This window comes from Ptychodera flava, chromosome 9 (assembly GCF_041260155.1).
Source record: "Ptychodera flava strain L36383 chromosome 9, AS_Pfla_20210202, whole genome shotgun sequence".
NCBI lineage: Eukaryota > Metazoa > Hemichordata > Enteropneusta > Ptychoderidae > Ptychodera > Ptychodera flava.
In genome coordinates, this window is record NC_091936.1 from 16,125,044 (window position 1) to 16,143,324 (window position 18,281).

An 18,281-nucleotide genomic window follows, 5' to 3' on the forward strand; every position below is an offset into this window, starting at 1 on the left:
AAAATCGTTTGAGAAGATTTGTTCATTTTTTGAAGTCAGGTTAGAAATGTAGCACCTGCCTCAAAAAAGAGAATAAAAATTTATTTTAGTGAAGGCTTTTGAATGTCATATCTCACAATGAATCCCTGTGTGAATATTGTGACAATAAAGTTTGTGTGCAGTAGGGTTCTCCAGTATCTCCTTGTCCTGGAACCTTAATCAGTTTCAGTGTCATACAATTTACAGACGCAACCTGACACATCCAATGGACGAGTACACAGCATATTATGTGATCCATGGCGCGGCACTCGGCAGAACCAGTCTGACTTTCGTAGCGAGTCTCAAGTCCGGGGCGGTCATCTCCAGCAGAGAGAAACAAATTCAGGTGAGAAGACTCAGCTGTCTACAAGGAAGTGAAAGTGGGAAGGCCTACTCTCAGTCTTCATTCTCAATATCAACATTTGAAAGTTCAAAAAAAATAACAGGAATCAAACCTTGACAGAAGTTCTCTAAGGGGATTTTGATGGGTGGACAACCCTCTATTTTTTGTAGCATTCTTTTCATATGTTAATAGCCATACAAAAGAACACATTTTCACAACAAAAGAATATTCAAATTGTTCACTGTTATGTAAATTGACCGCTGTGGAGAACATTGCTTGAACTTGAACGTACCAGTACATTAGTGTGAATGCCAAAGGCAGATTGACTTAATCTGTAGTTTTAAGTCAATATTAGCCATGGCCATATTATGTTATTTCTGTGAATGAATCTGTCAAAAGAGTAAAATATTTTATGATTGAACATTTTGCTACAACTATCTGACATATGAAGTACATGTCTAATGTCAGTAAGATCATCAGTTTATCAAAACATGTCATCAAAGTCAAAAGACATTGAAGGATTGCCAAGTTCAATGACCCCAGTGATTGTCATGGCAATTCAATCAATACTGAACTATAACATTGGCATTGTTTCCAAATTTTTAACCGATATTATTACAACAGTGACCAAGTTTTCTTCCTTTTGATCCAACAGGTATTTCCACCATTGAAACTTGACCCAAGAAATGTCACTCTGATTATTGGAGCCGTCTTCCAAGTAAGTGTCATCAACAACTTTATATCTTAGTAAAGAAAGAAAATTAACAAGTGTTTGTTATCTCAAATATAACACCTTTTACAGGCACAGCCTCATTACAATTTGTTACATGTGTCATTGATCACAGTTCTTATATCATATGTGTCAATCTTTTTATGAGATTTTATGAATAAAAACTCACATCAGCCAGAAAGTTTGAAAGATTTTCATAATTTTTTTTACCTGTTCAGACTAATCCCATCAGTTACCGCCATGCACAAGGATCTTTCAGGTGGAATAATGAATATTACAGAAATGTTTGGTTGAAATTATGAATTCTTTTGCATTTCGCACTGACTGAATATCTATTAATGTCATTGCTATCCGTGTGTTTTTCTCTTCCACAGGTCCGTAGCTATGGTGGTCCTCCACCACAGTCTCACATTGTGTACAGGATAGTTGACCCCGACATAGCCACCATCAACGGCAGCGGCCTTATCAGAGCCTTGGCTTTGGGTCACACAGTGGTCAAGGGCAGTGCTGAGGCCTATCACTCAGAGACTGGGGCTAGCATTGTATACTCTGAGGTAAAAATTGCAATCATATCAGGATTCATAATTCTTTGATCTGTGGCTGAATTTCCTAAATAAATGTATTCATTCATGCAAATTATATTCATTTTTAATGTTTGAGTATGCAAATCAAACGATGATGAGTCATTCTCAATGATGAATATTCATTGGTCTGAAATTTTGCATTATTTGTGTATATTCTTTTGCTGTATGCAATGTTACCATAGTAGACTATGGAAAATAGTCATAGTGGTGTTCTCCACTGATTAAAAAAACCCATAAAGGTGACTTAACACTCAGAATACCCTGGTGGATAAGCCTGCAAACTGCATTGCTACAACTGAAATTGAACTGGTGGATAAGCCTGCAAACTGTATTGCTACAACTGAAATTGACCTGGTGGATCTTGGTTTCTAAGTTATTTTATGTTTAGGGATGTTATAAGTTTTTTGGGGGGAAGAGAAAGTCTCGTGCAATCTGATTTTTTAGCTACTATAGACTATAGTCTATAGAAGCTATTGGGATGGGTATCCGTCCGGCGTCAGTCTGTATGTATGTATGTATGTATGTCTGTTTGTGAGGCGTCCGTCCACTCAAATATCTTGAGAATCGCAGTACTTACTGATTTGATATTTGTTGTGTAGATAAAAATATGATTTTGAGAAACTATTTTTTTTAATTTTTTGATATTGTTGAAAATAGGCAAATTAATGCCAAAAAAGGTGTTTTTGGTAAAAAATCTTCTTCTTCATAACCGCTGGTCAGACAGCTTTGTTATTTGGTATACAGGTCCCTAGGGATAACCCAACTTAGATTTGTTCACATTGTGATGAAATATGCAAATGTGTATTTTTAAGGAATTTTTTGTCATTTTTTGTCAAAGTTTGACTTACATTGTATGTAATTCTTGTACTGTATAAACCCTATCAATTCACCCTGAAAAAAATCATTTATATGATTTTAAATAATTGAATTAATTAGGAAATCATCAAAGCCAAAATAATTTTAGTGTGGAATTATCAGAAAGTTCAACTTTTTTTGACAGATCATAGTGAATTGAGGATTAAAACATGTAAAGGCAACTTTCCTGAATCCCAACTTTGATATATTCTGAACCACCATTTATGTTAACTAAAAGAAATTGCTCATAATAGTTTGTCATGATAGGGTGGTCAAATAAATAGAGATAGAGAAAGTTCTTATTTCCATTTATGGTTGACTTGGTAAGGATAAAATAAGATTACTTTTTGAGGAAAAAAATAGAGTGGTCAATTAAAAGATTGGTCAAAGTGATAGGGTTTTTATGGTAAAGCTGGGCTGTAAGATTCCTCATGTGCTATTTATAGCAATTATGCAATCTGTGTAAACAGTGCAATGAAAGTGTAACATGATTCCTTATAATGCTTTTGATGACCTTGAACTTCTTAAGTTTCAAACATTTGTCTCTTCAGTGAGCTTTCTCTGAGTACGTACAGTCTCAACTTATTCAACAGAACTTACTTACAATGTTAATTTGAAAATTAAAATGTGCTTGGTGATAACCAGCTCAAGATTCTTTATAAGCTGACAGATATGCTGTTTTTTTATGACGTAAATCTTGATTTAAGCAAGTCTTGTGTACTGTAATTAGAATGTAATTAACTCTCGTTTATTTGCTATTATAGACTAATATAGTCTCACTGTCTGATGAAATATGCAAATCTGTATTTTTAGGGAATTTTTTTCCATTTTTGGTCAGGCCATCCTGAAATGAGCTATCAAAAATATCCACCTTCTTCATCAATACATGTGTCACAAAAGGTTATTCTCTACATAACACAGCAGAGCTCTGTCAACTGTTGAGTTGCTTGTTTTTTCAAAACCGCTGGTCAGACAGCTTTAATATTTGGTTTAAATGTCCCTAGGATGACCTTAGTGAGATAATTTCATACAGTCAGGAAATACTTAATTTTGTATCCATGTCTATAGTAGCTTCAGGGACTTTGGCCCTATGTTTTAAAAAACTACAAAACCACAAGATCTATGTTGTATTCAGCTAATAACTTTAAGGTAGTATGTTCTCAGGAACAAGTATTCTGACTTGAATTTTTTGAATTCTTTTCTGATATACCTGTTGTTGGGAGTCATTTTAACGCTCTTGGAGTAAGAAAATAGAAAACATTATTTTTCCCTCCAGAGTTAACACAAGGTTGGCAGCCATGTTGCATTTGAATATCAGAAAATGTTAGGTAGTTTGTTTATTTAAGACCAAACTTTGCACAGTGACCCCCTGAATTTTATTCTTTATTTGGTTAGTCTAAGAGAATGGCTGAAAGTTTCATTGAAGAAAGTTTGAGCAAAAGTTCACAAGTCTTCACTTTCAGGGCATGTACTACCGTAATATCACTACTGTTGGCAGCATCATCTATTTTCAGACAATAACGTTTCTTTTGTTTTTATTTCCACCTGGTGATCTTTTCCACAGGACACGATAGATGTCTATGTGGTCAGACTGACTGATGTCAACATCTACGCACCTTTATCCATGCTGGAGACTGGAGCTGAGGTGAGATTTGTGCCATTTTGTTTGTGTCAAGAATGAACACAAATCAAGTCTTATATCAAGCACTCTGATCATGCCTATCTTCGTCTACAATAGTACAGCATTTTGTCACCAATGGTGTTGCAAATCTGAATCCTATCTATTAGGAGTGTAAAGATCATTTTGAAAAACTAGTCACAAGCTATTGATAAAGACAAACGAAAAGGTCAAATTGCTCGCTCCTACCAGTTTAAATCTGTCCCAACTGAGTTTCTTTTGAGATGTTTTGGAAAATCAACAAAGTCAGATGTACTCAAGAAGTGATCTCCATATTCAAATTACAAGCAGTTTTGCTACTTGTGTGCTTCAGAGTTATTGTTTACCTTTTCGGACCAGTCATTGTTGAAGAGACAGCAGCTGTAACTTTTGATAATATTTTCTTTATATTTAATCAAGAAAACTAGTACATTTCATCTTCTTCTCTCTTGAGAACATTCAAATACAAAGTGTCGGCCTTGCATTGCACACAATGTGCAATATTATCGTGAACGAATGAATTCTATTCCAGACTGAAATTCGGTTCAGCGCTAACGTTGGACATAACACATATATAGGCTATGTTGAGAAATCAAACACTTGGCATTTTGGCATGATATTTTAGCAAAAAGCAAGAAATTGCATTTTACAGATGGAACAAAATATTGCCTGATTTCCCATCAAAAGTTACAGCTGATTGAGCAGTAAGACTGATTAGTAGGACAGTATAACCACTGTTATTGTGGGTAGCTTTCATGCTTCTATTGTGTAAAAGCATCGTATCAAAAGATATTACATCATACAGTTTTTACCAGTACAATTTATTCATTTATTCATTTATTTATTTATTTATTTTTTTTAAAGATGCCAGTGTATGCCATGGGTGAGAATGAACACCAAACACCATTTACGTTTGGACACGCTGTCCCTGGCCTGAAATTCTATTGGTCAGTCAGTAACACTGATGTCATCAAACTATCAACAGTCTACCATAAGGTAAGTAGCTTTGTCTTGTGACCTTTGACCTGTGACCTGGAACCTTTCCAGCAGGCCTTGCAAGCTCTTCTGTAAAGTGCACACTAGATCACTAACACTGGCAGACAATGGTAAAATGAATGATATTTTTTGAAGTAAAGTCATATTTGTCTAAATATAATTTTCAACAAAATACTTTCCCATATACACTTATATTTTTTCCAAGAGTTAGTCTTGATAAATATGAGTGGTAAATGAAAGATAGAGTGGTTTTATCTAACACAAATGTTCAGAGGGGGTGCTTATTATGAAGTACAGAGTTTTTTCCACTTAAGCATCTAGCTGTATGAGACTTGTTTGTAAAAAGTAAACTGAAGATGTGAATCTCAATACACCACATCATCTTTTGTGTCATTTTAGAAAGTGAATGTTTCCAGAAGTAAATGTCAGTTGATAGCATCAGTCATCTCATAACCTCATGTTACGTCAGATGTAATTGGATTATTTGAAGAGAATCTAACAATATCATTATCATGCCATAGATATCTCAATCTCAGAGACACAAATTCACTGTCAATGTAAGACCTTACGATACAACAAATGAGAGGTATCAACCGTCCTGTGTAGGTGTTTACTGTTTTATAACAGATGCTAAAAAATGCATCATGTAATCATTTGTCAAAGCAAACAGAAAAACACTCATACAATACCTCTACGCCCAGTTCTGGTAATTTTTGATAATTTCATGCAGAGGAGAATGCTTTCCAAAACTTTAGAACATTTTTATTTGCTTGAGTTAGTCTCGGTTTATTTGCATACTTCTGTTATATTTACTGATTCTTTGTCCACATTATAATTTTCCCGATGATCCTTAATTGTTTTTCTTTTTTATCTTCTTGACTTTCCTCTTGACCTTTTGACCCAAATGTATGTACTATCTGGTTGTTGACTATTTCCTATCTCCAGTCATGTGGTCACACCACGCAATCTGCTGAGTATCCATGTATGGTACGTACACATTAAGGATGTTGTTTCATTTCTCCACTGCTTCTCTTTTTTCACAACCTGTACCCACTGCTGTCCCCTTCTGTTGTTTTGCATGTTTTTTCCATGTGTAACTAACAACTAAAGTCATCCATTGTCACCTGTCTTTCGCATTTTGCAGTCTTTGCCACAGCTTTTTAATTCCAGTGTTAGGAAAAACTTATAATTTATGTAGCGCGGCCCTTTCACTGCTATGCCTCTTTGTTTTGGTCCAACCAAACCACTGTAAACAATGTTTGTTGATAATACTTTGTGCGAAAAAGGGTGTCAAAGGTCATCAAGCAACATGTTAGCTCCTGATAACCAGTTGTCAACATAGCTGGCCTGTTATCCCAAACCTGAAACAGTCTCTCAAACTAAATATGCTTGCATTAATTATCACCCTCTTAAAAACGTTAGCCATCTGCTATCATTTTTATCAGAAGTAAGGCATTTATTAACTGAATAGTTAGGTAATCGCTCTACACCACATCGTATGTGTTGTCTGATGTTTTGTCACAAAACAAATTTTGCCATTTCAGTGTTTTGAAGTAGAATGCTCAGGTGAATGCAGAGTTATGTATGAATTGCATACATAGACTCTCGAGAAAAACGGGACAGGCAACTGCTGAGGTTTCTTTGTGCGATCAATCTTGGAATACATTAAAGTTTATTTGCCAAGCGGTCCCGGACAACAATACTTCGTACTTAACACTGAATCTCATTAACGATGAAACTGACGTTCTGAATATGTACACTTTGCTCTTGCATGGTACGTTCCGAGTAATGACATGGAGAATTTTGAGGGTTTTTTGATACTAGTCATGGTGAATGTTCTGGTAACGATGAAGATCACATTTTGGATTCAAGCCGAAGCCAACGGGAAAAAACCAGACGATAAAAACTGTGTACATTTAGCCATAGACGCTACAGAAAACTCTTGCTAGATATCGACAATATAAGTTTACATTCCCTACCATAAAAATCTCCGATAACAACAAACATTTACAAGTTAGACAGGTTTACACTTCCCCAGTCCTGCGAAACGAAAATCTGACCTTTATTTCATCTGTCACGCAACATTTGACGAAAATCAGGGAACACAAAAAATGACTACTCCATCGGAGCTCAAATACACGACCTCTAACATTTTGGTACTGTTTTAGCCTAAAGAAACACCAAAGTTCGGATAAGCTACACATGTTTACATCCGCAAAGTACTAGAAAATACATTTGTAACACTGACTTTCGCTGTCAGGAGAAACTTCGCGATAAATCGGGACTATCCATCGGTTGATGGAGTCAGAAGCGGTAAGGTAGACATGCATTTACACAAAGCTGAACGCTGTCCTCGTAAATTTGGCCGTTCACAGTTTTCAAACAACAACATTTCAGTAGTTAACATACATACTTTACCGAATCATGGAGCACTCATCGCACAGAAAATATTCCGACGGTTAAAAAAACTGCAAAAACGAGGGAAAATTCGGAGATACACGGACGATTGCGGAATGTAAACAACTCTGTGATGTGAACTGCTGTTAAGTCTGGAACTGAAGCGTATGTGTTTCGGATTTCTATTCGAAACTTTGTCACTATACAGCAACATACTGACTCCCTGCAGACTTCTAGTTGCATCGAATCTCGCTACCAATATGTAAAAAGTACTTTAAAACCATTTTGACGAATTCTTTTCAAAATAGTTGTAACACTTTTATTTCTAAAAATGGACTTGCGGGTAATCCGAAATAACTTGTAATCCGAAAACATTATTACCGTATACCCGCATGCACGTGTGAACCGGACGTTGTGCAGTCGATCGGGTCCAGCTTCATTCCGTCCCCGACCCATTAACACCTCTTAATTATTCCAAGATAGATCGCAGGCTGCTAATCCCATAGACCCTTTGTTCTCTATCGCAGTTGCCTGTCCCGTTTTTCTCGAGAGTCTATGAATTGCATACATATTACGTGTGTATACTTCATACGTAATTCTGCATTCACCAGAGCATTGTACATGCATCTCCCCAATCCCATGCTGAGTCATCATGTTGTGTCATGTGTCAACCCAGGAATGCATTTGGTTATTACTGGACAGCCATATTGGTTCAAATTTGTTAACATCCAGAGACATGCCGTTGACATGCCTAAAGACATTTCCTTGAAAATTGGTTTAAGGAAAATGTACGATAAAGTACACATGCATGTCAATTTGGTTTAGGATATCATCCAATATGGCCACCAGCAGCCATTTTGTCACAGTTTTTTCACATCCAGAGTTGTTACGTAGACAAGCCTGAACAGACCTCATTCAAAGTTGGTATAAGGACAATGTACTATGATGTACTTATGCATATTAATTATGTTTGCAATACCATCAAGTATGGCTGCTGGGCAGCCATTTTGTTACAATTGTTTCATATCCAGAGCCATTCTGGTACATGTCTTGACCAATTTTATTCAAATTTTATACGAGGCACTTGAACTATGACATATCTGTGCATGTCAACTTTTGTCCTGATACTGTCCTATATTGCCGATCCAGCAGGGACTATGTCATTGATGATGACTTGTTAGGTGCCTAATGAAGTAGTTTGGAGTTAAAAATATCTGTTGTCTCATATCTTGATTTTATTAGTGATAGTCTGGAAGAAAGATGTCTTATAATCATTTGACAAATCAACCAGTTGTGAATTATCGGGACGAAGTCCAACAATCACGTTTCTTTTTGCTGCTTCCATTGTAAGCCAGCTTTGTGCAGCAGCATTTATTTCTTATCACGCAGTCTGAGAATTCAAAAGAATGGCATTCATGATAGTACATTGCTTAGATTCCAGCAAATTACAAAGCAAAAAAATGATTAACTTGAAGCCACCATTTTATCATATCATCTCATGTTAAGCATCAAACACTGGTCTTTCATATCTCAGATTCTCAACATCCTGATAGTGTAAGTCAATAGGTGACCATAAGACCCAATTATTACATGCCCCATATATTCAAACGTTATGCACTCCATAGGACTCAATGGTAACTTGTCAATGATGTCGCGGGCCGCACAGTCATCATTTGACTGAAAGTGAACTGGAATTATTTTCAACTTGATGACTTTGGGATTTAAAAATAATCAAATTGCATGTTTCATTTAGGAAACCGTGTTTCTAGAAAATTATGAAAAAAAAAATTGATAAACTGCATAACAGTGATTTAAATGTATAGAACACTGTATGGAATGGGCCCAAGTCTTTTCAAACTTTTTGATTTAGTCCGTTCACAGCGCTGGGATGAGTTGTATGAATATTCAAAAACAAATGAGAAGAATGAATGTTACTGAGTTGAAATACTGTTGAAGTAAGATTTATATAGCTGTGAAGTAAATGGATAAACCCAGAATTTGAATGGACCGCGATACAAACAAAACTATGTGCACAAACGCACATAGAAATACATGTATTTCCTTAAGCGTTTGTACATGTGGGTTTGTTTGTATCGCCATCACATGATCTCTTTCGTGTACTCAGTCTGTAGAACACCGGTCTATTCGTTTTATTCCGGAGTAGAACCAGAACCATTGCCATATAAGTATTGCATCTTCAAGGATGCCTCTTTCCGTCCCGTGTGTGTTCATGTCACTACGTTAAATGTTTCATATGTAGAACAACACACAGCACCTCTGTAAATGTATTCTGTATTTCTCTGTCAGATGTAAGCTTACATATAATGTAAACGTAATGTAGTTTATCACTGTGAATTTTTCACAGTAATTGCTGTCTTAATCTTTTCAACTTAAAGTAAATGTTAAACACAAAACTGTCACATTACAAATTTCTCTGCCACTGTTTGCATTTAACCCCTGTTCTTCTCAAGAGTTTGCAGTTCCCAATCACCAGACTGAATTCAGTTGAAACTAAAACATGTCCAGTTTTCAGAACCTTAAATACAGGTTTGTCATCACAGTAAATCATAAAAGTCTTAGACAGTCAATCATATTTTCAAAATGGCAGAGTTACACAGGTAAACACATAAGATTACAGAAGCGAAAGTAAATATTTAGGTAATACAGGAATTTAATGTCTGAAACGCCTAAAAACACGAATGAGTTGAGCTTAACAAACAGAACTTTCTGCCATGACAGCGATTTACACCGATTATATTTGTGATAAAAGTATTTATGAGACTACAATCTCAAACTCTTGCCATGGTGAGAAGCCAACATTTTACCCACAATGCATTTCATTATCATTAAGTTTGGCGCCCCCCCCCCCCACAAGACATAAGCTATTTAAGGTAGCAAGAGTTTTCAGTGAAGTTACAGTTCAATCTCCATCAAAATCCATTTGATGTGATGTATCATCTATACAGTATGCATCGTAAGCCTGTATATTACAAGCACACTAACTGTTTGAGTGTGAATTACATGGTCTGTACATTCCAAGAAAGTGCTTGAAAGTCCTTGAATTTTATGGCCTCCTGGAAAGTCTTGGAAAAGTCCCTGTATATAAAATTGAGAAGGGGAAAAATCGTGGAAGCATGGCAATCCTCCCACAATTTTCAAAATGACAAGATTATCATTTGTGATATTGTGAAAGTGATATGCAAAATGATGTATGATATATTGTACAAATGATTGTCAGGAAATGATATTTTGGACCTTAAAAAGTCCTCAAAAATTACTGAAAAAGTCCTTGAGAGTCCTTTGAGTGTGTGGACCCTGGAATTATTCATATTTTGGTGATGTCATTGTCACACAAGAGATCTCTCAACAAATTCAACTAAGTACAAATTGATCGACTCACAAATGCTAATATACAATATAGTATAACTTGTGTGCTTAAATGTTGTTTAAATATCCACCAAAAAGTGACCTCTGTCGTAAAAGTTTGAAGAGATTCCAATATGCTTTCCAATTATCCAGGATGAGTACAGGAAGGCGTAAGATGTAAATGAATATGGAGCAAATGTATACAAATTCATGTAATTTAAAAAATTTAAAAGAATCATAAAACTCTTGTCTCATTATACATTAACAATTATCAGATAAACTTCAGTAAATTTTATGTGGCAGATATTCAAAATGCCACTTTTATCTGCATTTTGGTATTTCAAAGTCTGACCTTAATTTCTTTTTGAAAATTTGGATTTTCAGATTGGCTTGTACAGCGACGATGAGAATAACTTTGGCATGCGAGTTCACGCCATCAATCCTGGACAGGCTACCTTACAGCTGAAAGTGGTGATCACAGAACCAGGCCACAATCAGATACTGAATGACATGGTGCTTATCGAGGAAGTGCAGATTGAGGTATGTCAGTGATGTAGTTTAAGTTCAAAGACGATGAAGGTCAGGGTCACAGATGGATTTAATGATTGTAATTTACATAGACATGACTTTCATCATGATATCATGATTATACTGACATGACTTACAATGAATTCTAATGATTTGATGATCGTAATGATATCATGATGATACTATCATTAAAAGGCACTTATTGAAGGAAATGGGAAATACAAAAATATTTTGAAATGATAGTGTGTGAAGCTTGTTCATTGTCTATTTTTTATTCATCAGTAGTTCTGTTTTCATATTTAGTGGTCCTTAAAGGGGCTGTTTGTTGTGAGTTTGACATCAGATAAATTTGATGACAAAGTTTGAACAACATAGCATATGTTACACTTTTTCTGTCTTATTTTTTCAAACACAATGAAACCGATCATATTTGAACAGATGAAGTGGAGTCTGAGTAAGCATGCATCCCATTTTTTGTGGAAAAGTACATGGCCCAGACCCTTGGTGCTTATGTGGATCAGCACAGTCATTTTGATACAAGCCCATTGGATTGACTCTTCTGACTTGCATTCTGCATTCTATCCTGATAGGTGTTTGCCAAGCTGGCTTTGATAAATCCTGATGCCTGCCCCAGTGTGTTACTTGTGTCTCCCAATACACACACCCAGATCAAAACTAACAGGTAAAGTACTTCAACACTTACGAAACATGGTACACACTTTGGGAACATGGATGTAGAAATGCGAGACATTATGTCAACTCGTCCAAGTGAGACAAGACTTAAAGAGACTCTCACTTGGAAGTATTGTCAAAACTGCAGTCTCTTGCCTGTACTCATTTCAATAAATATTGATAGAATCACTCAAGATTTAAAACTTTTTGCCATTTGTCTAATTTATGTTGTATCATTTAAACTTTAGCCACTTAATAAGAACCTGGTGTGGTATCAAAAGATCTCAGCTGTCTTTTATAAGAATGAGAACTATTCTTGTTGTGGGTGAGTTGTTTCCAGAAGCAGTACTTTGTTATTAAGTACTAGTGAAAATAGGTCACAGACAGGAGTTCCTCAGATCATCTCAGGTCTGCTAACATTGCTTCTTATGGTATGTCCATCCAAGGTATAACACATACAAACCCAGCTGGTCTGTTCAAACTGTTTCTCACTTTAGCATGGCGTTTTGTCCTAGAGAAGGACTTACCTTTGCAAGTTGTTAATTTTTTCCTAATTTTGTTCTTACGTTTGACATTCACATGTATTTTCACAACTTTCAACAGTGTATTCTATTATTGACTTGTTTATAGGGATGGTGCAGCTCGTATGATGTACTCAATTTTAGACTCACCAAATGGTTCACCAGTGGTCAGTGTGGGATCACTGGGTCAGGTCACATCCTGGTCACTGACTGGCCAAACATCGGTCCTGGTAACGTCCTATGAGGAGTTCAGAGTCAATCAGACGTTAGTTGTCCTGGTCAAGGTAAGTTGTAGTGAAATTACTTCCAATTCAAAATCCTTAAAATTTTAGCCTGCATCTGTCAACAGTTTAGACTGATGTTCAGTGATAGTTAACGAGAAGTTTCTGCAGTGTGCCCTCTGAGCCAATTTGATGTTTCACCGGCTCAAGAGAGTTCCTTTTCACTCAAGAAATTTTTACTTAGCGCAAGTATGTTATTTGTTCGAAGCTGTATTACAGAAATTGCAAGAAAAATAGTTGATTTGGTCTATGAGTTCGAAATTGTGAAAAGTTCAGGTGCAAACTGTTCTTGTTATCTTGTGGTTATTTATAAATGTAGGTTTTGACAAATTTATGATCTAAACTATGATTTGTCAATACTATGCTGAAATGACATAGAAACCTATGGTATGGGTGATTTTTATGTAGATTTAAATGGCTAGCATGTGAAAAGTCTATCAACATGACAGGAAATAGATTTGTACTCAAGTATGGGTATATATTCTATCATGTGTAATATCCCAAGTCCTACTCAATCAGTACAGAAACCTACCCTTTATCACAATGTGGTACCCCACAATGTGAAACCTACCCTATCACAATGTCCAGAGTATTTGAAGTCACTGATAGATATTCAGGTTCAACGACGTGTTCTCCGTTCCTCTGATAAACTATTGTTAATTCGGCGTGATACGAGGAACACTACTGTAAACTATGGTTTTCGTGCTTTTTCAGTTGCTGCTCCAATATTATGGAATGAACTAGCGTTTATTAATGCTATTTTAAATTGTTCGGTTCAATCCTTTAAGCGCCAGTTGAAAACTTATCTTTTTAAGGAATGTTACTGTGTTTTAATGATATGTATTGATTTTCTTTTATTTTCATTCTTATTTCATTGTTTGTGTACAGAGCACTGAGACGAAGTGTAGTGCGCTTTTTAAGAATTAAATAATGATAAATAATAAAATAATAATAATAATAATAATACCATTATCTTTTGTTTAGATCAATCCTTCACCGTATTTTTACTCTTCAGGTAAAACCAGTTTCGTACCTCACCATCAACTGTGATACTGTAATCACCTCAAGCAAGAAACTCTACACCTTCCCAGTGGGCATCGGCCTCTCTTTCATCATCAGTTTCCATGACGATGTGGGAGAAAAGTTCCACGCCACAAACACTGAATTGAACTTCCGGATGAATAGGTGAGAAATCTGATGTGAATATAAATTAGCAGATATTTTCATGGTTAGTGTAGCATGGTGTTGGTTGTCTACTCTGTGATGCGCATGTAAAGAGCTCTATTTTTTGTTCAGTAAACTTTTACTCATGGAAGTTGTCAGGTTGTATTGTTTTTAGCTGTATACTTTACATCTTCAAAGGTATTGTTTTGTATATGTGCATATGAATTTGGTGGTGTTCTCTGCAAAAATTAAAGGTGGTACATTCATTTCAAGATATTAATCTCATGAAAACAATTCAAGGGATGACAAAATAATTTTTCCTTTTCAGGTTTGATCTGTTGCAGGTCAATCAGGGTCTTGAAAATGGAACATTTGTTGCCAGGGCAACCAGCATTGGCAATACGATATTCAAGGTGAGAAATAGCCTCTTTGACAAGCCATGGGACATACAGTAATATCCTTAGTGTGCACACTGTGCTAGCAATATCAGCATTTGCCTGTTTCTTTCTAATAATTCTCTCAATGATATCAAAGCAGCCATTTTATGAGCAGACTTTTTCAGTAAAATTGTATGCGAATCACATTTCAATTTATGCAAATCATTATGCAGATTAGCAATCCATCTACAATTTTCAATGATGGAGAGCACTGCTATTTTAGCATTTGTCTGTTTTCCAGAAGGGTTACAGCATATTGACCAGAGTACCTATCATCAGTGTCTGGTATGTTCCAGTTGCGCAAAATGACCTTGGTATTGTGCCTTAAACAAGTTCCTTTATGTCTCATTGCTTTGCCCTTACATAGGAATAAGGGGTATCCCATCCTGAAATCAGGCGTCCAAAAATAAAAGAAATAAATTAAACAACGAGCCACTCAATCAGTCAATCAAACTTCAGTCTGCTCATGTACTGTTTTCCAGGTCTGGGATAAGAATAATCCACGGATAGCTGATTATGTCAATGTTCCGGTGGATCAAGTGATAGCGCCAACATTTTCTGACATAACACTGGGTGATATTATCTGCTTTGATTCCCCATTGATGAAGAGTGACGGTAAGTGACCGCAGAATCGTTGTTTCTGTCTGCCCTATTGTACTCTCTTATGTGTCTGTATGGATAGATTTATACAAAGTCATGTTCATCTAAACCTATGAATGCAAGAGTGCAGTGATTTTACAACTTTCCTTTGTGAAATCGCTTGTAGGAGTTTGTGTCTGTGTGTACACAAATGGTTTCCAGTATTATGAATAGTTTGTTGACACTGGATGTGTGTGTGTTGTTAGGAGTACCGTACTATAAATCAGATATGAACTCTTATTCTCTCAAGTGCTGCATTTTCATGAATCTAAGTCTGTAGGTACTGTCCTTTCTCACACAGGAAGGAGAGGCAATTGGAGATCTCAGGACAGTAACGTTTTATTTGTAGACTCAAATTCAGGAATTGCCATAGCAACAAGGCCAGGGGTCACCACAGTCTACCAGAGCTTGTCTGAAAACTTTGTTACACATGCAGAAGTAAGTGGGGAAAAAAAGCTGGATGTTACCAAAAAATATTTTTGAATTTATTATGCGGTGTCTTTTTTTTTCATTATTTTGTCTCTATTCCATGCCTAATTCTTCCATTTCACTTCTCTTGCCCATAGTCCGTGGGCTAGAGGGGGTCTACGTGCACACCCCCCCCCCCCACAGGATAACAACCTGTATTTTTCAGAACCCTTGGGATCCCTAGAATACGAAATGGAATTTTAACAGGAAAAATATAGGGACGCAATAGCTGTTATGGTCATGTTTTGAAGGGTACCGCAAAATCACGATTTTCCAAGCCAAATGCATTTTCGTCAAATCTGTCTTCTTGTAAGTCATGTGCTGAGCTCATTTTTTAACATAACCTCACTTGTTTGGTATCATTAGAAAGGGAATTTATTTTTCTTTAAGATGACATATTGCACTATGCAATATCTTCTACAGTTTTTGTCAAATATAACCAAAACTTACCCCTTACCCCAAAATTTAACATTGCAAATTACAGTAAAACTCAAATTCTACCAATTTTTTAGCTAGGCATAATAAAATATGCATTGCTTTGTCTGAAATCTGTTTTATTTGATACAGGGACATGTCAGAAATATGAAATAGACTTTTAACAGAAAAAATATTGGGAATCTACAGCTGTAACAGTCATATTTTGAAGGGTACCGCAAAATAACAGTGTTGCAGATTTGCATGGCAATTTGCATGCATTTTTGTAAAAACTGTTTTCCTATAAGTTATCTGCTGAGCTTGTTTTTGAATATAACCTAGTTTGATAGTAATCATTAGAAAGAAAATGTACTAATCTTTAGAATGACATATTGTAACATGCAATATCTTGTGTAGTTTTCATGATATATAACCAAAACTTACCCCATACCCCAAAGTTTACATTGAAAATTGCAGTCATAGCTAAAACCAATTTCTACCATTTTCTTAGCTTGACACAAAAAATCTGGCCGTTTTTGCTATGAAATCTATTTTATTTGGTACAAGAACATGTCAGAAATATGAAATAGACTTTTAACAGAAAAAATATTAGGACTCTACAGCTGTTGCGGTCATATTTTGAAGGGTACCGCAAAATAACAGTGTTGCAGGTTCGCATGCATTTTTGTTTAATTTGTCTTCTTATAAGTTATCTGTTGAGTCTGTTTTTGAATATAACCTAGTTTGGTAGGTATCATTAGGAAGATATTTTACTAATCTTTAGAATGACATATTGTAACATGCAATATCTTGTGTAGTTTTCATGATATATAACCAAAACTTACCCCATACCCCAAAGTTTACATTGAAAATTTCAGTCATAGCTAAAACCAAATTCTACCATTTTTTTAGCTTGACACAAAAAATCTGGCCGTTTTTGCTATGAAATCTATTTTATTTGGTATAGGAACATGTCAGAAATATGAAATAGACTTTTAACAGAAAAAATATTAGGACTCTACAGCTGTAGCGGTCATATTTTGAAGGGTACTGCAAAATATTAGTGTTGCAGATTTGCATGCATTTTTGTTAAGTCTGTCTTTTTATATGTCATCTGTTGAGTCTGTTTTTGAATATAACCTAGTTTGGTAGGTATCATTAGAAAGATAATTTACTAATCTTTAGAATGACATATTGTAACATGCAATATCTTCTATACTTTTCATGAAATATGACCAAAACTTACCCCATACCCCAAAATTTTCATTGAAAATTTGCAGTCATAGCTAAAATCAAATTCTACCATTTTCTTTACATGGACATATAAATCAGGCATTTACACCCGTGGCCACTTTAGTGTTGATTAAGCCTGTCTGGTGCAAGCAGAAATTCTGTTTGTATAAACGAAACAAAGTGGTGGTCGGTGTAATAAATGTAAGGTTCACTATCGGCACCCCACTGTTAGGATTGAGATAATGTTCTACTAAAATGTCTCGTATGCCCAATTCAAATCGATCACAACACTGCACTGTAGACACGCTGTAAGTCTGCACTCCGACAATGAATATCAATAACAACGGTCGCGAATATCATACGGGAAAATCCTTCAGAAGGACGCGGGCAGCTTGATTGTTCAAAATATAAGACATTGTGGTGGCAATTTGGCATCTAGTGAGGTACCACGAGGAGCTACAAAAAATAAGCAAGCGACCGTTTTAAGATAAGTGTGGAGGGAGCCAGAAAAGTTTGGAAGATATATACATGTATCAGGACAGGTTCCCTTCAACCGGGATGAGAAAAGTGTCGTTCATGGTTACACACATGTAATACATATACATGTAAAATGCTACCCCGACTGTACTTTACTCTTAGGGACTGGTCAGTTTCTTCAGCCTGGGGGGGGGGGGGTGGATTCATGGGGGGGGGGGGGTTTCACCCTGTTTTTGACTTTGGTGATAGGGGGGTCACCATGTTTTTGAAATGCCCAATAGGGGGGGTCAGTGTGTTTTTGAATTTTGACACAGGCTCATCATTGCCTAAAATGCTAGTGTCAGCCACAAAATTCATCATTCAGTTGTATTTTTCGGCGCGCCCTTCGGGCGTGTAACTTTAATAATCAGTCATATTTTTCAGCACGCCCAACTTTAACATATCAAGCATACATACATCAGAGATATCTGTATGTTCAATATTTTTCAGCGTGCTCTTCAA

The 18,281-nt window shown here is 36.0% G+C and overlaps 1 protein-coding gene across 2 annotated transcripts in view; it reads left to right on the forward strand.

Moving 5' to 3' along the window:
- LOC139140142 (nuclear pore membrane glycoprotein 210-like) overlaps positions 1 to 18,281 on the forward strand; it is a 54,350-nt gene that overhangs the window by 22,958 nt on the left and 13,111 nt on the right. The window contains exons 25-37 of one of the 2 annotated variants that reach the window (XM_070709195.1): positions 226 to 364; positions 1,017 to 1,079; positions 1,466 to 1,645; positions 4,095 to 4,175; positions 5,052 to 5,183; positions 6,129 to 6,170; positions 11,331 to 11,486; positions 12,065 to 12,156; positions 12,777 to 12,951; positions 13,964 to 14,133; positions 14,441 to 14,525; positions 15,032 to 15,164; positions 15,490 to 15,626. In XM_070709195.1, the coding sequence (XP_070565296.1) occupies positions 226 to 364; positions 1,017 to 1,079; positions 1,466 to 1,645; positions 4,095 to 4,175; positions 5,052 to 5,183; positions 6,129 to 6,170; positions 11,331 to 11,486; positions 12,065 to 12,156; positions 12,777 to 12,951; positions 13,964 to 14,133; positions 14,441 to 14,525; positions 15,032 to 15,164; positions 15,490 to 15,626 (1,585 nt within the window). The remainder of the gene's footprint in view (positions 1 to 225; positions 365 to 1,016; positions 1,080 to 1,465; positions 1,646 to 4,094; positions 4,176 to 5,051; positions 5,184 to 6,128; positions 6,171 to 11,330; positions 11,487 to 12,064; positions 12,157 to 12,776; positions 12,952 to 13,963; positions 14,134 to 14,440; positions 14,526 to 15,031; positions 15,165 to 15,489; positions 15,627 to 18,281) is intronic. The other variant, XM_070709196.1, reaches the window with a different exon arrangement.